Below are 23,020 nucleotides of genomic sequence, written 5' to 3' on the forward strand. Positions count from 1 at the left end.
GATAGAGAGCTAGAAAGGTCCATGAGAGAGTAACATTGACCAGCTGCCTCTTGCACACCTCCTACCAGGGATGTGCCCGCAACCAAGGTACATGTCCTTGACTGGAATCGAACCCGGGACCTTTCAGTCCGCAAATCGACGCTCTACCACTGAGCCAAACTGGCTTCGGCTTTATCGATATTTTTAAAGAGAGGAAGGGAGCGGGAGGAGGGAGGAAAGGAGTTTCTGAGGTCACAGGTGACAACCTAGGAGAGAGGGAGGAGGTCTTCAGGAAGAATACATCTGCCATGAATTCGATGAGAGAGTGGCACACCGGAATTGAACCTGGGACCCTTTAGTCAGCAGGCCGACGCTCTGTCCACTGAGCCAAACCGGTTGGAGCTATTGTTGACATTTTATTATGATTTTGATAGACAGTCAAGTCACACATGTCTGTAAGTCATGGATGCCTTTATTTTTCAATTTTTTATTCTTTGCGAAGTAACTGTTCTAGGGTGTAGGGATGGAGAGGTGGCAGTATGGAGGGATTAGGCATCCCCTCTCATGGTATCGCTAATCCACTTGCGGTAAGCGCACACATGCGTGTGTAAGGTTTGCAGGAAGGGCTGTCGAGGAGGGACATTTCCCTTGGACACCAGGCCTTGCAGGGAACCTTCGCACATCAGGGGGCTCCCCGAGTCACCCTGGAGGGGGGAGAGCAGGTGAGCTTCCGTCTCAGAGCAGCCATCCCTGAGGTCTCCTATACCTTGTGGTGTTCATGTCTGTCCTGCCAGAAGACAGCCTTCCACCCTGGCCAATGGGAAGAGATGCCTGGTCTCTGCGGACCAATGGCAGAGCAGGAATGGATGCTGTTATGGAGAGGACCAATCAGGTTTTCTGAAGAGTCCATGGGCTTGAGTCCTGGCCAATCACAGGGAGGGGCCGGGGCTCCGAGGGTGTCAGAGCCCCATTTATTTTCCATGGTAAAGGGACGCTTTGCCAAGCCTCTTGGAGAAGGTGCATTATCTCCGGGAATCCACACATTTTTTTCTGGTATGCAGGCCAGGGTTTTCTTGGAAACCAGATGAAGGATCCATGACTCAATTCAAAGGGTCCGGTGCAAATGAATATGGGGCCACCACCTTCAAGTATATGCGTTTGAACACAACTGGAAACATATGTGAAACCTAGCGTGACATGCTTTCCAGTGTGGGGCTCTGTGTCCCTGCACAGCTTTCCCATTCATGAATCAGCTTTCCCTGAGGAGGTGGGAGGGGGACAGGGAGAACCACCCTCATTCTTCAAAAACACCCCCATTCCCAAGATGCACCATTTCATTGACCCTGGAAAGCGGACAGTGAGCATGTGAAGGAGGAAAGAGGGAATACAAAGAGGCCACCAGTCAAAGAGAAAGAGTTAGAGAGAAGGATGGAGAGAAGAAAGGGAAGGTAGAAGGGGACAGAGAAGCAGAAATATATGGGGTTGAGAAAAGAGGAAGAGGTTGAGAAAAGAGGAAGAGGGAGAAAATAGAAAGGGTAAAACAGGCAGAACGAGAGAGAGAGAGAGAGAAAGAGAGAGAGAGAGAGAGAGAGAGAGAGAGAGAGAGAGAAAATACAGAGGAAAACAAAATAAGATGAGGTGTAAAGAGGGATGAAGGGAGATAATTCTCAGAGACAAGAAGGGGTTACAGAGATGAGGAAGTGCGGACAAAGAGTAGAAGGAGGCTCTTTTTTCCCCAGAGCCAGGACCAGGTACAAAGACATATAAGCAAACCACACACTAGCTCCGGGCACAACATCTCAGCAAGTATTTAATGCAATGCCTTAGAAATCTAATTTACTAAGAAAAAAAATCCATGGGATACATGGAATTTTAATTTTAGATAAAGTTGTGACCAACACGCTAGGTTTCAAGGACAGCAGTAGGAGCAGCAGGGGCTGGAGCAGGGGACCTGCCATGTCTCCTGTCTGAGACTCTGTGGCTGCCACAGAGGAAGGGCCTCTTCTGCTGGGGCTGGAAAGACAGAGAGTTCCGAAAGCAGGAATATTGTAAATTACCTTGTTTGTCCTTAACTATAAATAAAGCCTCAGCTTTGCAGTCTGGATTCGTTCTGTGGCCTCAGCCAGCTACAGAAGTTTCATCTAGACCCAGCTATTTTCTTTGTCTGTCTTTTCTTCATCCTGCACCAGTCCTCCCTCAGGTTTGCCAAACTCTTGGCTGAGATGCCATGGCTCAGGCTGAAACCAAATTAAGATTCCCAGGAGGCTAATAATGATGTAAACTTTCCCCTCCCCCCCATCCCTGCCTGGACCTTGTCAAGAATCCCACATCCCAGCCATGCCTTGCCCTTGAGTTTAGCCCCAGACCTGTTCCTAAAAGCCTTCTGCCACCTCAACTCATATCCCCCAAGTCCTCAAACCTACCTCGTGAACCTATGCCTGGTGACTCTTGTTCTTACCTAAGAACTGGCACCTGACTGTGCTTGCAGCTGTTTTTGCCCTGGCAGGTTCTGGACACTGACCTTGAACCTTTTGGATTAGCACTTTGTGTTCTGAAGGCCGATTGTTTCTGATCCCTGGGTTCACTTCCCTCTTCTCCAAGACCAGCTCTCTACTTCTTGGAAAGCGGTCTTGGTGGGATCTCTTAGCATATCCGTGTGGTTCAGGATTCCTATAGGCAGGGTTTCCGGAGAAGGCCGCACACAAATGAAGAGACTGGAAAAGAGTTAATTTGGGAAAATTGGGAAAGGGAGGTGGGGGCGGGCGGGGCGGGGGGGGGGAGAGAAGCAGTCAGGAGTCCACCTCTAGGGGAAGGACTACCTACTGCTCTGGCCTTTGCTATCCCTTTTTATTGAGGCTATGGGAAACACCCATATCCTTTAGGCAGGAAATTCCAATACTAGACAATCAGCAAGAATTCACAGATGATTAACAGGTGGAGGTTGTTTTTACTACCGAAATGTCAACTAAACCATGAGTGACTAGCTCTGTCTATTCAGAGCAATTAAGGTTGGCCAGCCTTCCAGATTCCCTTTTCACATTTCACTACTGGTGACAATTAGGCTTCTATAGACCCTCCCACCCATTGGGATGGATGCATGACCCAGGCTAATCTCACAAAGGCTTGGCCTCTGCCCTAGAAATGGTGATGGAATCCAGGAAGTGAGCTCTGTTCAAGCTGGAGGCTAGAAGAACATCTTTCTATGGAAGGTAGAATGAGATCCACCAGAGAGGGAAAGAGATACTCTGAGCCACTAGGAGGCACAGCTGACACGTGTGGGAGAGAGACAGAGAAACAAAAAGAGGCAGGGACAGTGACACACACACACACACACACACACACACACACACACACACAGTGTCCCAGGGAGAGAGAAAGAGAGTGGATGAGCTTCTCTGGGATCCATGCCACCTCCTCTGATGTCACCCATTGGTGGGCAGAGTGCAGCTCTAGAGCCACATACGGCTCTTTGGCCCCTTGAGTGTTGCTCTTCCACAAAATACAACTGCCTGGGCTGGTCTATGGTGAAGAAGTGGTGTTAAGAGAAGCTTCAGTTTAAAAAATGTGGCTCTCAAAAGAAATTTCAATCGTTGTCCTGTTGGTTTGGTCTGTGGATGAATGAGTTTGCCCCCCACTGTCCTAATGGACTGTGATACCTGTAGGACCATGTCTGACACCTGTGAGCTCTGTATCTCTGTCCCCGCTTTAACTGCTGCCAAGGCTGGGTGTCAGAGAAGTAAGGATTCTTCTTTTCAAGAAAACATTTTCTTTTTTATTGCTATTTCGACATTACATTATTTTTTAATGTTAATTAAATTTGTTGGTTAATAAAATTACATGTGTTTCAAGTCTATCACATATAATGTCTGTTGCAGGGGTGTTAGCACTCAAAAGTCAAAGCTTCTTCTGATAGCATAAAGTTCACCTCCTTTCCCTTTCACTGCCTGCCTCCTTGCCCCAACTTTCCTCTAGTAACTGATATCCTGGTGTCTGTGTCCATGAGCAATTTTTTTCTCGTTTGTTCATTTGCAGCTTGCAGTTTTATATCCCACATGAGATGGATATCATGTTCTCATCCTTTTCCGTCTGACTTACCTCACTTAGTGTGATGTTCTCGAGATCTATCAATGATGTCACAAATGGCAGTATTTCATCCTTTTTTTCCCTTATATTTTTAATATATTTTTATTTATTTCAGAGAGGAAAGCAGAGAGAGAGAGAGAGAGAGAGAGAGAGAGAGAGAGAGAGAGAGAGAGAGATCAATGATGAGAAAGAATCATTGATTGGCTGCCTCCTTCATTCCCCATATTGGGGAATAGGGGATCTAGCCGGCAACCTGGGTCCCTTTAGTCTACAGTCCAATGCTCTATCCACTGAGTAGTATTGCACTGTGACCTGCTAAGAACCTTTTCACATCCCATTTGCTCTTTGATGAAGAAGTCATTTACCTCCTCTCTCCATTCCCTCCCTTTCTCTCTCTCTCTCTCTCTCTCTCTCTCTCTCTCTCTCTCTCTCTCTCTCTCTCTCTGTCTCTCTTCCTCTCTCTCTCTCTCTCTCTCTCTCTCTCTCTCTCTCTCTCTCTCTCTCTCTCTCTCTCTCTCTCTCTCCCCCAACCCTCTCTCCCATTTTACAAATGGGGAATAACACAGGTCAACTGGGGGCAGGAGACAGATTGAGGCTCAGCATCAGATGAACTTTCCTTTCCCACCTCCCTCTCTGAAGGTCTCCTCTCCCAACCTTAACTCTCCAGAGGTCCCCACCTGTGTTTTTCCGATCATAGAGGTGCGAAGGCACAGAGCGGAGAATGGAAGGAAGGAGGCACCCAGGACTCTGCCCACAGGCAGTCTGGTACCTGCTCTTTGTTCTGTAAACTATTCATTTTACACCGTGAGGATCACATGCCTACACTACTTTTTCCATTTGTTTCCCTTTTCATTCAATACCAGGCAGCAAACACAGTCCTGCGTGACAACTCTGCATAATCATTATCCCCATCAGTTTCCTGAGTGTCCTGACCTCCACCCATTTATTGTTTAACACAAACAGCCCAGTCATTTGGGGCATGGTCAGTGTTGTCTCTCTCTTGCTCTGACAAATAGTGTTGTGATGCAATCAAACTTCGCCCACCTACATTTCGGCTTTACTAGAACAACCAGATGGAAAGTGATGCAGAAATCTCTTTAAAAAAAACAAACTAGCCTATATCTTATTGATTTTTTTACAGAGAGGAAGGGAGAGAAATATAGAGTTAGAAACATCGATGAGAGAGAAACACATATCAGCTGCCTCCCTCTCACCCCATTCTGAGGATGTGCCTGATACCAAAGTACATGCCCTTGACCTGAATCGAATCTGGGACCCTTGAGTCCAAAGGCTGATGCTCTATCTTCTGAGCCATACAGGTTAGGGCTACAAAAATCTCTTGATTTATCTCCCTTTCACAAAACCTGTAGCAACCCACAGTCCTAGTGGTGGAAACTGTTGGTCTTACCATTTTTTTTTTTTTTTAACCAATCCCGGGGTTTTCAAGTTCTGTGTTCTGCTTGTAGATTTTAGATAATTGTAGTGTTTAGTTAGAATATTGTTGACATTTTATTTATTTTTTTAAAAAAATATACACTTTATTGATGTTTTTTACAGAGAAAGGGAGAGGGAGAGGGAGAGAAAGTTGGAAACATCCATGAGAGAGAAACATCCATCAGCTGCCTCCTGCCCACCCCCTACTGAGGATGTGCCAGCAACCAAGGTACAAGCCCTTGACCTGAATTGAACCTGGGACCTTTCAGTCCACAGGCCGACGCTGTATGCACTGAGCCCCACCGGTTGGGGCTATCGTTGACCTTTTATTATGAGTTCGATAGACAGTAAAGTCACACATGTCTGTAAGTCATGGATGCCTTTATTTTATTTATTTATTTATTTATTTATTTATTCATTTATTTATTTATTTATTGAAAAGTAACTGTTCTAGGGCGTGGGATGGAGAGGTTGCAGTATGGAGGGATTAGGAATATCTTCTCATGATATGGGTAATCCACTGGTGGTACGCACACACACGCGTATAGGAGCCTGGCATCAAGGACGGTGTACAATGGAAAAGATTCGGGGAATACAGGCCTTGCAGGGAACCTTCGCACATGAGTGGGCTCCCCAAGTCAGCCTGGAGGGGAGAGAGCAGGTGAGCTTCCACCTCAGAGCAGCCATCCCTGCGATCTCCCAATTCTTGTGCTGATCCAGTCTCTGTCCTGCCAGAAGCAGCCTTCCACCCATGCTAATGCGAAGAGACGCATGGTCTGTGTAGACCAATGGCAGAGCAGGAATGGATGCTATCATGAAGATGACCAACCAGGTTTTACAAAGACATTGGCTTGAGTCCCGGCCAATCAGAGGGAGGGGGCGGGGCTTGCAGGGTGTCAGAGCCCCATTTAGTTCCCATGGGAAGGGAAACAAAATGAAGTGAGGTGTGAAGAGGGATGAGGGGAGATAATTCTCAGAGACAAGAGAGGGCTACAGAGACTAGGAAGTGGAGACAAAGAAGTAGGCTCTTTGTTTCCCCAGAGCCAGGACCAGGTACAAAGACATATAAGCAAGCCAGACACTAGCTCCCTGCACAACATCTCAGTGACTGCAACAAGTATTTTAATGCAATGCCTTAGAAATCAAATTTACTAGGAAAAAAACATTGATTCTCATAAGTATATTTCCCGTAGGACATGATCTCACTCATCTAGGGGAAATGGTGAACAACATAGATTGATGAACAAGAACAGACCCAGAGATAAGGAGCCATGGGTCAAAGGGTAGACCTCAAAGGCTGGGTGGGATTAAAAGGGAGAGATCAACCAAAGGACTTGATCCTAACCAGTGGTCAAGGACAATAGAGGTTTGGGGGTATGAGTGGGGGATTGGAATGGGGGCTTGAGGACAAATATGTGAGTCCTTAATCAATAAAGAAATTAATTTAAAAAATGTGTGCTTGTAGTCAGTACCTTGCTGCCTTACCTTCATTTTAGGCCCCCCCTTTTTCCAACTCATGTTAGCATCTTTGCGCCCACCCCCAAGGCCTCGCCAGTCCCTGTGGGCTCCCACCCTGACCTGGGCAGAGAACGGAGGAAAGAGAGCCAGGGAAGTGGGCCTGGTAAAAGGTCCGGGAAGGCTCAGCACCAGGGTCAGGAACCCCCATTCCCCCCTGGACACTGGATGGAGGGGAAGCAGGACCCAGGGCAGGGAAGGAGGGGACTCACTTTACAGGTGAAGGACAGTCCTTTGGGAGCACCAGCACAGAGCCTGACACTCTCTGGCATGTTCAGGGAATGCTTGCATTTCTCGATGGGAAGGATGCTGGTTTGGGTGCACATGAGCTCTGCTAAGTTTATTTCTGTTGGGGAAATTAGTGGGGAGATCAGAGGCTGGAATGGCTGGGCCCCTGGTTGCTGATAATAAACCGGTTTAGCTCAATGGATAGAGCGTCGGCCTGCGGACTGAAAGGTCCCAGGTTCAATTCTGGTCAAGGGAATGTACCTTGGTTGCAGGCACATCCCCAGTGGGGGTTGTGCAAGAGGCAGCTCATCGATGTTTCCCTCTCATCAATGTTTCTAACTCTTTATCCTCCTCCCTTCTTCTCTGTAAAAAATCAATAAAATATATTGAAAAAAAAAACAAAAAACACAAATCAGGTGACTGGGGTTCTTGGACCATTGGGTCCAGAAGATGGAGGTTTGGTTTTCAGCGATTGTGTTAAGGGCAAAAAAGTCTATGGCAGAATCCTCTGCTGGGAACAGGCCTGGTGACTTGGGCTCCAGGGTCTGGCTGAGGGAGGAGGGTGTGCTGGTCGGGGATGTTGGGTTTGTTACCTGTGTCCTGTGTCCTAGAATAAAAAAGGAGCTGTGGACTGGGGTATGCCTGGCTCACGGGGGCAGCCTTACCTTCATCTTCTGTGCTGCTGCCCCAGCTTGAGACAGTGCAACTGGTCCTGTCCGGTTTGCAACTGGAGGGCACATCGACGGTGCTCACATTGGATGAGAGCGTGGCTGGGCTGCTCAGCTTCACAAGCATGATGTCATCGACTTCCCCGTTATCTAAAAACCCCGGGTAGACAAAGGTCCTTGTGGCACTGATCATCTTGACGTTTGGGTCATTGCCCATTTTCACCATGTAGTGACTTGAAAAAAAAAAAAAAAAGCATCATTGAGACCCTGTGACTGGGTATGGCAATGGTCGGAAAACCCATTAGTCAACAGAGCGAAATGTCAACAGGGCAACCTTTGAAATGTCTTTCGAGAACCTTTTTTAAATTTTTTTTTTAAAACTAAAGCTTGTTCTAATGCCACTTCTTCAAAATAGACTTGCCCGGGCCATGGTGTTTTGTGGAAGAGCCACACTCAAAAGGCCAAAGAGCATCATGTACCTCGCAAGCCACGGTTTGACAACCACTGGGGTAGGGGGAACACAGACCCAGAATGAGGGGGACAGAGATCTAGAGGCTCAAGGAGAGACACATAGAGACAAACCAAGACCAAGAGAGGGAGAGAGAGAGAGAGAGAGAGAGAGAGAGAGAGAGAGAGAGAGAGACCCAGAGTGGGAAAGAGCCTCTGTGGCCCTCCTGCCCCTTACCTGTTCTCGCATTGGGCTACGGTAAGCACCCAGCTGCTGTGGATCAGCACCCCTACACACACTTCTGCATGTGGCATTAACAGGGCCACCTGCCAGGGATTCGATCCTCTTGGGCATAGATCTGCAGTAGTGACACTTTCCCCGTTGCCGTGGGCTGAATGGAGACATGGGGGAAGCATGGGCAGCAGGCATCATGCGATGGATGCCCAGAGACAGTGCTGGAGAGAGACAGACAGACAGAGCGGCGTAAAGAAGGGCAAAGGCTGAGCATATGGCTGAGACTGCTGCAGATGGAGCTGGAGATGGAGCTGGAGATGGAGAGAGACGGAGGGAGCCTGCTCAGAAATCCAGGGCAGATGCTGGTCTGGAGGCAACCCCAGCTTCTGCTGAGAGAGACATGTAGGGAAAGGAGCAGCCTGGAGGGCACCCAGAGCCCAGGAGTCAGGAGGGAGCAGGATGGAAGGAGCCTCAGCCCAAGGGTTGTGTCTCATGGAATGAGGCTGCTGCAGAGAAGGGTCCTGACTCTGGGGCTCCTTGGAAAGAGGGGGGTATGTAGAGGGAAGTGGGGGGCTGTGAGGCACCAGGGGCAAGGTTCGGACTCCCAGGCTGGTACTCACCTGCTTCTGCAGCAGATCCCAGGGCGAAGGACAGCAGTAGGAGCAGCAGGGGCTGGAGCAGGGCACCTGCCATGTCTCCTGTCTGAGCTTCTGTGGCTGCTACAGTGGAAGGGCCACTTGTGCAGGGGCTGGAAAGACAGAGATTTCAGGAAGCAGGAACATTGTAAATTAATAAAATGTCAACATTGTAAGTTCCAATAAGGGACAATCAGCAAGAATTCACATATGGTTAACAGCTGGAGGTTGCGTTAACTACCAAAGTCTCAACTAAACAATGAGTGATTAGCTCTGAGCATTCGGAGCAATTAAGTTTGGCCAGCCTTCCAGATTCCCTTTTCACATTTCACTACTGGTGACAATTAGGCTTCTATAGACCCTCCCACCCATTGGGATGGATGCATCACCCAGGCTAAGCTCACAAAGGCATGGCCACTGCCCTAGAAATGGTGATGGAATTGAGGGAGGGAGCTCTGTTTAATCTGGAGGCTAGAAGAACATCTTTCTATGGAAGGTTGAATGAGATCCACCAGAGAAGGAAAGAGATACTCTGAGCCAAGACTAGAAACAGCTGATGTGTGTGGGAGAGAGACACAGAGACAAAATGAGGCAGGTACAGTCACACACACACACACACACACACACACACACACACACACACACAGACGCGCGCAGAGTGTCCCAGGGAGAGGGAAATAGATTGGACGAGCTTCTCTGGGATCCATGCCACCTCCTCTGACATCACTATTCACCTTGGCCAGAGCGAGGAGGGTGTTGGGAGACCGGAATCGTGGGTCTCAGAGGAGTAGCTGGGAATCCCTGGTGTATATTTTCATTTTTATTTTTAAAATATATTTTATTGATTTTTTACAGAGATGAAGGGAGAGGGATAAAGAGTTAGAAACATGGATGAAAGAGAAACATCAACCAGCTGCCCCTTGCACACCCCTACAGGGTATGTGCCTGCAACCAAGGTAAATGCCCTTGACCAGAATCAAACCTGGGATCTTTCAGTTCACAGACCAAAGCTCCAACCCTGAACCAAACCTGTTTTGGCTGGGTATATATTAAAAAAAATCCTCACTGAGGATATGAATTTTTTATTGATATTTTTAAAGAGAGGAAGGGAAAGGGAGGAGGGAGGAAAGGAATTTCTGAGGTCACAGGTGACAACCTAGCAGAGAGGGAGGAGGTCTTCAGGAAGAATACATCTGCCATGAATTCGATGAGAGAGTGGCACACCAGAATTGAACCTGGGAACCTTTGGTCCAGTGTTTTTCAACCTTTTTTGGACAAAGGCACACTTGTTTCATGAAAACAATCACGAGGCACACCACCATTAGAAAATGTTAAAAAATTTAACTCTGTGCCTATATTGACTATATATAAAGTAATTCTCTTGAATAGGAATCAAATAAACACAAAGAAAGTATTTTATAATTACTTTATTATGAAATATTAAGTAAAGAAAATAGTGAAAAATTATAAAATTCTTGTCTTGTCTGCACCTACGGCACACCAGGCAACATCTTGCGGCACACTAGTGTGCCGCGGAACAGCGGTTGAAAACCGCTGCTTTAGTCAGCAGGCCGACGCTCTGTCCCCTGAACAAACCGGTTTGAGCTATGGTTGTCATTTAATTATGACTTTGACGGATAGTCAAGTCACACATGTCTGTAAATCATGGATGCCTTTATTTTTCAATTTTTTATTCTTTGCGAAGTAACTGTTCTAGGGTGTAGGGATAGAGAGGTGGCAGTATGGAGGGATTAGGCTTTCCCTCTCATGGTATCACTAATCCATTTGCTTTAAGCCCACACATGCGTGTATAAGGTTTGCAGGAAGGGCTGTCGAGGAGGGACATTTCCCTTGGACACCAGGCCTTGCAGGGAACCTTCGCACATCAGGGGGCTCCCCGAGTCACCCTGGAGGGGAGAGAGCAGGTGAGCTTCCGTCTCAGAGCAGCCATCCCTGAGGGCTCCTATACCTTGTGGTGTTCATGTCTGTCCTGCCAGAAGACAGCCTTCCAACCTGGCCAATGGGAAGAGATGCCTGGTCTCTGCGGACCAATGGCAGAGCAGGAATGGATGCTGTTATGGAGAGGACCAATCAGGTTTTCTGAAGAGTCCATGGGCTTGAGTCCTGGCCAATCACAGGGAGCGGCCGGGGCTCCGGGGGTGTCAGAGCCCCATTTATTTTCCATGGTAAATGGACGCTTTGCCAAGGCCCTGGGAGAAGGTGCATTATCTCCTGGAATCCACACATTTTTTCTGAAATGCGGGACAGGGTTGTCCTGGATACCCAATGCAAAGGGTCTGGTGCAAATGAAAATGGGTCCACCACGTTCAAGTATATGCATTTGAACACAACGGAAACATACATTAAAGCAAGTGTGACATGCTTTCCAGTGTGGGGCTCTGTGTCCCTGCACTGCTTGCCTATTCATGAATCAGGTTTCCCTGGGGGAGGGGGTAGACAGGGAGAACCATCCCATTCTTAAAAACACCACCATTGTAAAGATGCACCATCTCATTGTCCCTGGAAAGCGGACAGTGAGCATGTGAAGGAGGAAAGAGGGAATACAAAGAGGCCACCAGTCAAAGAGAAAGAGTTAGAGATGTTGTGGCCGGCAAGACCCGGTGGAGGCAGAGCTCCAGATGGCTAGCAACATCCTGTGGAGGCAGGACTCCAGGCCAGGGAAGGAAGGAGCAAGCAGACCTACAACAAAGAATGTAGCATAACTCAGTCATAAAATAGTTCTGTTGCAAGGCTCAACCCCCATGCAGGCACGTCCTGTTACCAGTAGCCGCAAGGCAGGACAAATAGACCAAACCAGGTGAAACATAGACCCCCACCCAAGGTGCAGTATAAACTTTAAATGTTACTGTACTCGTGGAATTTTTCTAACTTATAACTGACGTTTCTTTGTTAAAACTTTTAGCAAATCCTAATCTTCCAGGCATCCCTAAGACTGGGATAAAAGTAGCATGCTTAGAGTGGGTCAGGGCTCTCGTTGCTCACTGCTGTGTCAGTTGTACGGGAGCCGAGACTCCAGTTCGAAATATAGGCTTCCATGTATAAGCCCGGAGGAGACTTGATGCCTGCAGGAGGGTAATTGGACTTCAGTGAGGACAGTAGTAATGGGAACTGTGATACTATAGGGTGTCATAACTGTAAGACCAGTTTTGCTAGCCAGTGAGAAAGTCCAGGGCTAAGTAAAGCTACATGTGCAAGGGAATGGGAGAGCAGAAAGAGAAGAACAGAGAAGACAAGAAGGAAATTGGTATGAAAACTTATTTTCCTGGTCCCCTTGGTTAAGGACCTTAATAACAGCTATAGCAGGGCCCCTCACCCTATTCTTACTCCTGTAACTCATTGGACCCTGCCCCCTCTGCACCCTGCCAACCTTCAAGCAGGATAGAATTCAGGCAGTAAAGCTCATTGTCCTACATACCCAGTACTAGCCGATCCGAGAGGAGGAATGGGAGCAGCCAGAATCAACGATTTGATTCCCCAATAAGACCAGTGGGGAATGTTGTGGCCGGCAAGACCCGGAGGAGGCAGAGCTCCAGATGGCTAGCAACACCCTGTCGAGGCAGGACTCCAGGCCAGGGAAGCAAGGAGCAACTCTAAGCATGCTACTTTTATCCCCATCTTAGGGATGCCTGGCAGATTATGATTGGCTAAAAGTTTTAACAAAGAAACGTCAGTTATAAGTTAGAGAGTATGTAGCACGATATGCTTTAGCCAAGCATAACTATTAGTCATAAAATAGTTCTGCTGCACGGCTCAACCCCCAGGCAGGCACATCCTGTTACCAGTAGCCGCAAGGCAGGACAAACAGACCAAACCAGGTGAAACAGACTGCTTAAGCTGAAAATAAACCCCCACCCAGAGTCTTGTATAAACTTTAAATGTTACTGTACTAGTGGAATTTTTCTATAACTTATAACTGATGTTTCTTTTTTAAAACTTTTAGCCAATCCTAATCTGCCAGGCATCCCTAAGACGGGGATAAAGGTAGCATGCTTACAGTGGGTCGGGGCTCTCGTTGCTCCCTGTTGTGTCAGTTGAGAAGGGAGCCTGGACTCGAGTTCCTAATAAATGCTTCCTAAATTCCAATTTGGCTGACTGGTGGTCGTGATTTGTGGGCCGGCCATAACAGAGAGAAGGATGGAGAGAAGAAAGGGAAGGTAGAAGGGGACAGAGAAGCAGAAATATATGGGGTGAGGAAAGAGGAAGAGATGGAGGAAATAGAAAGAGTAAGAGTCAGAAGGAGAGAGAGAGAGAGAGAGAGAGAGAGAGAGAGAGAGAGAGAGAGAGAGAGAGAGAGAATACAGAGGAAAACAAAATAAGATGAGGTGTAAAGAGGGATTAGAGGAGATAATTCTCAGAGACCAGAGGGGGTTACGGAGACGAGGAAGTTGGGACAAAGAGTAGAAGCAGGCTCCTTCTTTCCCCAGAGCCAGGACCAGATACAGAGACGTATGAGCAAGGCAGACACTAGCTCCGGGTACAACATATCAGCAGGTATTGAATGCAATGCCTTCGAAATCTAATTTAGTAAGAAAAAAAAATCCATGGGAAACATGGAATTTTAATTTTAGATAAAGTCTTGACCAACACCATGGTTTGATGAAGAACCTGACCCGGGCAGAGAACTGAGGAGAGAGAGAGAGCCAGGAAAGTGGGCCTGGTGAGGGGTGAGGGAAGGCTCAGCCCCAGGGTCTGGGCCTCCCTCCCCCCACTCCCCACGGACATGGGATGGAGTGGGAGACTGCCTGAGAGGAAGTCGGACCCAGGGTAGGGGAGGAGGGGACTCACTTTACCAACAAAGGACCTTCTGTTGGGAGGAGCAACACAGAGCATGGACCTCTTCTGCATGTTGGAGGAAACCCCCCCTGTATTCCTTGATGGGGAGGATGATGGCTTTGGTGTACATGAGCTGTTATGTGTTTCTCACTGTTGGGGAAGTCAGGGGGTCAGTCAGAGGCTGGGGTGGCTGGACCGCTGGGTACTGATACAAGAGTGGTGGAGGGAGAGGTTCTGGATAACCAATAAAGAGAGGCCGGGTGACTCTAAGCTCTGGTCATGAACTAGGCCCCAGCGATGGAACTCCTGGATTGGAGGGAGGAAGATCTGAGGGGCCAAGGCTTAGGGGTCTGAGGGTGAAGAAGCCAGGGCTCTCTTCTCTATAGAATGAGGTGGCTGGGAGCCAGAGCTTGTGTGTGAGAGCCTGGAGGGTGCTGGGGGCCTGGATCTTTGGGTCTGAAGGGGTACCTGTGGGCAGGGACTCTTGTGTCTGATGGAGGCAGGGGCTGGGTCCTGGACATTGAAAAATGTGGAGATGCAACTGAGAGACAACAATACTTGGTCTGCGTCAAAAGTTGACTGGAGCCCGGACTGGTTTGGATCATTGAATAGAGTGTCAGCCTGTGGATTGAAGGGCCCCAACAAGGGCATGTACCTTGGTTGCAGCTTATCCCACATAGGGCGTGTGCAGGAGGCAGCTGGTGGATATTTCTCTCTCATTGATGTTTCTGGCTCTCTATCCCTCTCCCTTCCTCTCTGTAACAAAGCAATAAAATTATATATATATTATTAAAAAAGAGGTGACTGGGGTTCTTGGACTCCTGGGTCCAGAAGATGGAGGTTTGGGATCAGGAATTATGTGTTAAGGGAAAGAGGGTCTATGGCAGAGTCCTCAGTCTGCTGTTAACAGGCCTAGCGACTTGGCCTCCAGGGTCTGGCTGCGGGAGTGGGGAGTGTGGGTCGGGGATCTTGGGCTTGTTACCTGTTTCCTGTATCTTAGGGAAAAAAGGGAGCTGTGGGCTCTGGTACGCCTGGGTCACAGGAGCAGCATTACCTACATGTGTGGTGCTGCTGCCCAACCTGAGACAGTACAATTGGTCCCATCCGGTTTGCACCTGGAGGGCACATCGAATGTCCTCATGGTGGAAGAGAGCATGGCCGGGCTGCTCAGCTTCACAAGCATGATGTCATGGACTTGCCTGACTGAGTCAAACTGGGGTTGGACAAAGGTCTGTGTGGCCCTGATCCTCTGGGCATTTGGGTCAACCAGAAAGTCACTGCCCATTTGCACAATATATTCACTTGGGGAAAAAAAAAAAGCAGCATTGAGAACCTGTGATTGGGTAGAGCCGTGTTCGGCAAACCCATTAGTCAACAGAGCCAAATGTCAACAGGACAACCATTGAAATTTTCTTGGAGAGCCACTCTTTAAAAACTGAAGCTTCTTCTAATGCCACTTCTTTGAAATAGACTTGCCCGGGCCGTGGCGTTTTCTGGAAGAGCCACTAGGGTAGGGGGAACACAGACCCGGAATGAGAAGGACAGAGCACTGGAGGGAGGTTGCCAGAGACATAGAGGGTGCAGGAGAGACACATAGAGACAAACCAAGACCCAGAGAGAGAGAAAGAGAGAGAGAGAGAGAGAGAGAGAGAGAGAGAGAGAGAGAGAGAGAGAGAGAGAGAGAGGAACAGACACTCAGAGTGAGAATCGGAGTCCCTCTGGCCCCCCTGCCACGAAACTCCTATGGCAGTGGGCAAAGGTGAGCACCCACTTCCTGTGGATCAGCACGCCTGCACACTGGATCCTATGGTTCGTAAACAGGGTCACCTGCCAGGGTTGGGCATCTGTTGGGCATAGAACTCCAATACTGAGCCTTTCCCTGTTGCTGTGGGCTGGATGGAGACATGGGGAAAGCATGGGCAGCAGGGGATCGATGCCCAGAGACAGTGATGGAGAGAGACAGACAGACAGATAGGCAGAGCGGCCTGGAGAAGGGCAAAGGCTTAGCACATGGCTGAGACTGCTGCAGATGAAGATGGAGATGGAGATGGAGAGAGATGGGGGGAGCCTGCTCAGAAACTCAGGACAGCCTCTGGTCTAGAGGTAATTCAACTTCTGATGAGAGAGACACGAAGGCTGGGACGCAGCCTGGAAGGCACCGAGAGCCCAGGAGTCAGGAGGGAGCAGGAAGGAAGGGGCACCACCCAGATGTTGAGTCTCCATGGGAGGAGGCTGTGGCAGGGGACGGTCCTGTCTCGGGGGGCTCCTTGGAGAGAGGAGGATCTGGAGAGGGAAGTTGGGAGCTGTGAGGCCTGGGGGCAAGGTCAGTACTCCCAGGCTGGTCCTCACCTGCTTGTCCATCAGATCCCAGGGCTAAGGACAGCAGTAGGAGCAGCAGGGGCTGAAGCAGGGGACCTGCCATGTGTCCTGTCTGAGCTTCTATGGCTGCGACAGAGGAAGGGCCTCTTCTGCTGGGGCTGGAAAGACAGAGAGTTCTGGAAGCAGGAACATTGTAAATTACCTTGTTTGTCCCTGAGTATAAATTAAGCCTCAGCTTTGCAGTCTGGATCCGTTCTGTGGCCTCAGCCAGGCACAGAAGATCCACCTAGACCCAGCTTATTCCTTTTGTCTGTCTTTTCTTAATCCTTCACCAGCCCTCCTTCAGGCTTGCCAAACCCTTGGCTGAGCTGGCAGTACTCAGGCTGAAACCAAATTCAGTTTCCCAGGAGGCTACTAATGATGTAAGCTTCCCTCTCCCCTACCATCCCTGCCTGCACCTCGACAAGAATCCCACATCCCAGCCATGCCTTGCCCTTGGGTTTAGCCCCAGACCTGTTCCTAAATGCCCCCTCCCACCTCAACTCATATCCCCCATGTCCTCAGACCTACCTCCTGAACCTATGCCTGGTGATACATTGCTAGCTCCTGTTCTTATCTGAGAACTGGCACCTGACTGTGCTGCCAGCTCTGTTTGCCCTGGCAGGTTCTGGACACCAATCTTGAAATTTCTGGTTTAGCACTTTGTATTCTGATGGCCGATTGTTTCTGATCCCTGGGTTCACTTCCCTCGTCTCCAAGACCAGCTCTCTACTTCTTGGACAGCGGTCTTGGCGAGATCCCTAATCACATCCCGTGTGGTTCAGGATTCCTGTCCGGTTTCTGGAGAAGGCCGCACACAAATGAAAAGTGACTGGAAAAGAGTTAATTGGGGAAAATGGGGGGCCAGAGTGGAGTCCATCTCTATGGAGAGGACTACCTACTGCTCTGGCCTTTGCTATCTCTTTTTATTGAGGCTAGGGGAAACACCCATATCTTTTAGGCAGGAAATTCCAATACTAGACAATCAGCAAGAATTCACAGATGATTAACAGGTGGAGGTTGTTTTAACTACCAAAATGTCAACTAAACAATGATTGACCACCTCTGACCATTCAGAGCAATTAAGGTTGGCCAGCCTTCTGGATTCCCTTTTCACATTTCACTACTGGTGACAATAAGGCATCTATAGACCCTCCCACCCATTGGAATGGGTGCATGACCCAGGCTAAGCTAACAAAGGCGTGGCCTCTGCCCTAGAAATGGTGATGGAATCCAGGAGGGAGCTCTGTTCAAGCTGGAGGCTAGAGGAACATCTTTCTATGGAAGGTAGAATGTGATCCACCAGAGAAGGAAAAATATACTCTGAGCCACGAGGAGGAACAGCTGACACATGTTTGAGAGAGACACAGAGACAAAAAGAGACAGGAACAGTGACACACACACACACACACACACACACACACACACACACAGTGTCCCAGGGAGAGAGGAAGAGAGCGGACTAGCTTCTCTGGGATCCATGCCACCTCTTCTGATGTCATGCAGTGGTGGGCAGACTGTGGCTCTCTAGCCACATGCGGCTCTTGGGCCCCATGGGTGTGGCTCTTCCACAAAATATGATGTCTTTGGCGAGTCTATGTTGAAGAAGTAGCGTTAGAAGAAGCTTAAGGTTAAAAAATGTGGCTCTCAAAAAAGAAATTTCAATCGTTATCCTGTTGGTTGGGTCTGTGGACGAATGAGTTTGCCAATCTTGTCTTAATGGACTGTGATACCGGTAGGACCGTGTCTGACACCTGTGAGCTCTGTATCTCTGTCCCCGCTTTAACTGCTGCCAAGGCTGGGTGTCAGAGAAGTAAGGATTCTTCTTTTTCTGAAAACATTTTCTCTTTTATTGCTATTTCGTCATTACATTACTTTTAATGTTAATTAAATTTGTTGGTTAATAAAATTACATGTGTTTCAAGTCTATCACATATAATGTCTGTTGCAGGGGTGTTAGCACTCAAAAGTCAAAGCTTCTTCTGACACCGTATAGTTCACCACCTTTCCCTTTCACTGCCTGCCTCCCCTCCCCCAACTTTCCTGTAGTAACTGATATCCTGGTGTCTGTGTCCATGAGCAATTCTTTTCTCGTTTGTTCATTTGCAGCTTGCAGTTTTATATCCCACATGAGATGGATATCATGTTCTCATCCTTTTCCGTCTGACTTACCTCAGTTAGGGTGATGTTCTTGAGATCTATCAATGATGTCACAAATGGCAGTATTTCATCTTTTTTTTCCTTCTATTTTTAATATATTTTTATTGATTTCAGAGAGGAAAGCAGAGAGAGAGAGAGAGAGATAGAAAGATCAATGATGAGAAAGAATCATTGATTGGCTGCCTCCTTCATTCCCCATATTGGGGAATAGGGGATCTAGCCGGCAACCTGGGTCCCTTTAGTCTACAGTCCAATGCTCTATCCACTTAGTAGTTTTCCACTGTGACCTGCTAGGAACCTTTTCACATCCCATTTGCTCTTTGATGAAGAAGTCATTTACCTCCTCTCTCCATTCCCTCCCTTCCTCTCTCTCTCTCTCTCTCTCTCTCTCTCTCTCTCTCTCTCTCTCTCTCTCTCTCTCTCTCTCTCTCTCTCTCTCTCTCTCTGTCTCTCTCTCTCTCTCCTTTCCCCCAACCCCCTCTCCCATTTTACAAATGGGGAATAACACAGGTCAATTGGGGGCAGGAGACAGATTGAGGCTCAGAATCAGATGCACTTTCCTTTCCCACCTCCCTCTCTGAAGGTCTCCTCTCCCAACCTTAACTCTCCAGAGGTACCCACTCGTGTTTTTCAGATTATAGAGGCGGGCAGGCACAGAGCGGAGAACGGAGGAAGGAGGCACCCAGGACTCTGCCTACAGGCAGTCTGGTACCTGCTCTTTGTTCTGTAAACTATTCATTTTATACCGTGAGGATCACATGCCTATACTACTTTTTTCATTTGTTTCTTTTTTCATTCAATACCAGGTAGCCAACACATTCCTGCGTGACAACTCTGCATAATCATTATCCCGATCAGTTTTGTGAGTGTCCTGACCTCCACCCATTTATTGTTTAACACAAACAACGCAATCATTTGGGACATGGTCAGTGTTGTCTCTCTCTTGCTCTGACAAATAGTGTTGTGATGCAGTCAAACCTCGCCTACCCATGTTTCGGCTTTACTAGAATAACTACATGGAAAGTGATGCAGAAATCTTTTTAAAAAAACAAACAAGCATATATCTTATTAATTTTTTTACAGAGAGGAAGGGAGAGAAATATAGAGTTAGAAACATCGATGAGAGAGAAACACATATCAGCTGCCTCCCGCACACCCCATACTGAGGATGTGCCTGATACCAAGGTACATGCCCTTGACCTGAATCGAACCTGGGACCCTTGAGTCCTAAGGCAGATGTTTTATCTTCTGAGCCAAACAGGTTAGGGTGCAAAAATCTGTTGATGAATCTCCCTTTCACAAAATCTGTAGCAACCGACAGTCCCAGTGGTGGAAACTCTTGGTTTTACCACATTTTTTTTTTCTTTTTCTTTTACCAGTCCCGGGCTTTTCAACTTCGGTGTTCTGCTTGTAGATTTTAGATAATTGTAGTATTCAGTTAGAATATTGTTGATATTTTCTTTATTTTTTAAAAATATATACTTTATTGATGTTTTACAGAGAGGAAGGGAGAGGGAGAGGGAGAGAGAGTTGGAAACATCCATGAGAGAGAAACATCCATCAGCTGCCTCCTGCACACCCCTTTCTGGGGATTTGCCCACAACCAGGTTACATGCCCTTGATCTGAATTGAACCTGGGACCTTTCAGTCCACAGGCCGATGCTCTATCCAGTGAGCCAAACCGATTGGGGCTATCGTTGACGTTTTATTATGAGTTTGATAGACAGTCAACTCACACATGTCTGTCAGTCATGGATGCCTTTATTTTATTTTATTTATTATTATTATTATTATTATTATTATTATTTTTTTTTTTTTGCGAAGTAACTCTTGTAGGGCGTAGGGATGGAGAGATGGCAGTATGGAGGGATTAGGAATGTTCTCTCATGGTATCGGTAATCCATTGGTGGTACCGGCACACATGTGTGTAGGAGGATGGGACGAATTGCGGTGGACAAGGGTAAACTCCTGTGGAAAACAGGCCTTGCAGGGAACCTTCGCACATCAGTGGGCTCCCCATGTCACCCTGGAGGGGAGAGAGCAGGTGAGCTTCCGTCTCAGAGCAGCCATCCCTGAGGTCTCCTATACCTTGTAGTGTTCATGTCTGTCCTGCCAGAAGACAGCCTTCCAACCTGGCCAATGGGAAGAGATGCCTGATCTCTGTGGACCAATGGCAGAGCAGGAATGGATGCTGTTATGGAGAGGACCAATCAGGTTTTACAAAGACTTGGGCTTGAGTCCTGGCCAGTCAGAGGGAGGGGGCGGGGCTTGCAGGGTGTCAGAGCACCATTTAGTTCCCATGGGAAGGGAAACAAAATGAAGAGAGGTGTTAAGAGGGATCAGGGGAGATAATTCTCAGAGACAAGAGAGGGTTGCAGAGACTAGGAAGGGGAGACAAAGAGGAGAAGTAGGCTCCTTCTTTCTCCAGAGCCAGGACCAGTACAAAGACATATAAGCAAGCCAGACACTAGCTCTGGGCACAACATCTCATTGATTGCAATGAGCATTTTAATGCAATGCCTTAGAAATCAAATTTACTAGGGAAAAAATTGATTCTTATAAGTATATTTCCAGTAGGATATGATCTCACTCATCTAGGGGAAATAGTGAACAACATAGACTGATGAACAAGAACAGACCCAGAAATATGGAGCCATGGGTCAGAGGGTTAGACCTCAAAGGGTGGGTGGGCATAAAAGGGTGAGATCAACCGAAGGACTTGTGTGCACACATATGAGCCTAACCAGTGGTCAAGGACAATAGGGGTGTGGGGGCATGAGTGGGGGATTGGAATGGGGGGTGGAGGACAAATTTGTGATACCTTATTCAATAAAGAAATAAATTTAAAAAATGTGTGCTTGTAGTCAGTGCCTTGCTGCCCTTACCTTCATTTTAGGCCCCCCCTTTTTCAACTCACGTTAAGATTATGGCGCAGAGGAGGAAGGCGATGCCCGTCCCTCACGGGTCTCTCTGGGGCCTGGGCAGGAAACGGAAGAGAGAGAGCCAGGGAAGTAGGCCTGGTAAGGGGTCTGGGAAGGCTCAGAACCTGGGTCAGGCACCCCCGTTCCCCCCCGGACATTGGATGGAGGGGAAGCAGGAACCAGGGCAGGGGAGGAGGGGGCTCACTTTACAGGTGGAGTTCCGTCTGTCAGGAGCAAGAGCACAGATCGTATTCTGGGGAATGTTCCTACATTCATTCCTGGGGAGGATCTTGGTTTGGGTGCACTTGAGCTCTCCCGAAACTCTTTCTCCTGGGGAAGTTAGGGGGGAGATCAGATGCTGGAGTGGCTGGGCCCCTAGTTGCTGATAAAAGACTGTGTGTGGCAGAAACTGTTTTGGCTCAGTGGATAGAGTGTCGGCCTGCGGACTGAAAGTTCCCATGTTCGATTCCGGTCAAGGGTATGTGCCTTGGTTGCGGGCACATCCCCAGTGGGGGTTGTGCAAGAGACAGATGATTGATGTTTCTCTCTCATCAATGTTTTTAACTCTCTATCCTCCTCCCTTTTTCTCTGTAAAAAAATCAATAAAATATATTAAAAAAAAAAAAAAAGGGAGGTGACTGGGGTTCTTGGACCATTGGGTCCGGAAGATGGAGGTTTTGAATTCAGGGATTACATGTTAAGGGAAAGAAGGTATACAGAAGAGTCCTCAGACTGCTGGGAACAGGCCTGGCGACTTGGGCTCCAGGGTCTGGCTGAGGGAGGAGGGGCGTGAGGGTCGTGGATCTTGGGTTTTTTATCTGTGTCATGTGTCCTAGAAAAAATAAGGGAGCTGGGGGCTGTGGTATGCCTGAGTCACGGGAGCAGCCTTACCTTTATCTGTGGTGCTGCTGCCCCAGCCTGAGACAGTACAATTGGTCCCAGGTGGTTTGCAACTGGAAGGCACATCGACTGTCCTCACGGTGGATGAGAGCGTGGCTGGACTGCTCAGCTTCACAAGCATGATGTCATGGTCTTTCCTGGGATAGTCAAACTGGGGGTGGATGAAGGTCTCTTTGGCTGTGATCTTCTGGGCATATGGGCCACTCAGAGAGTCACTGCCTATTTGCACCAAGTAGTCGCTTGAGAAAAAAAAAAAAAAAAGCATCATTGAGACATTGTGACTGGATAAGGCAGTGGTCGGCAAACCCATTAGTCAACAGAATCAAATGTCAGCAGGACAAGGATTGAAATTTCTTTTGAGAGGAATTTTTTTTTTTTTTTTAACTAAAGCTTCTTCTAATGCCACTTCTTCAAAACAGACTTGCCCGGGCCGTGGTGTTTTGTGGAAGAGCCATACTCAAGCAGCCAAAGAGTGTCATGTGGCTTGCGAGCCACAGTTTTTCCACCACTGGGGTAGGGAGAACACAGACCCAGATGAGGGGGACAGAGTCCTAGAGGCTGAATTAGAGACACCTAGAGACAAACAATAACCGAGAGAGAGAGCGAAAGAGAGAGAGAGAGAGAGAGGGCGAGGCAGGGACAGACACCCAAAGTGGGAAACAG

General features: G+C 48.1%; 1 protein-coding gene across 3 annotated transcripts in view; it reads right to left on the reverse strand.

The window, feature by feature from the left end:
• Nucleotides 1-16,492, reverse strand: part of LOC311633492 (kallikrein-7-like) — a gene marked incomplete at its 5' end in the record, with an annotated part of 31,505 nt that extends 15,013 nt beyond the window's left edge. Inside the window, one exon of one of the 3 annotated variants that reach the window (XM_084906252.1) lies at nt 16,368-16,492. In XM_084906252.1, the coding sequence (XP_084762378.1) occupies nt 16,368-16,440 (73 nt within the window). Of the gene's footprint in view, nt 1-1,930; nt 1,953-9,209; nt 9,283-16,367 lie in introns of those variants that run through there. The other 2 variants (XM_084906253.1, XM_084906251.1) reach the window with 2 other exon arrangements.
• Between the last annotated feature and the right edge of the window lie 6,528 nt (nt 16,493-23,020).

The sequence above is a fragment of the Pipistrellus hanaki genome (assembly GCF_964339955.1).
Source record: "Pipistrellus hanaki genome assembly, chromosome: 15".
Lineage (NCBI taxonomy): Eukaryota > Metazoa > Chordata > Mammalia > Chiroptera > Vespertilionidae > Pipistrellus > Pipistrellus hanaki.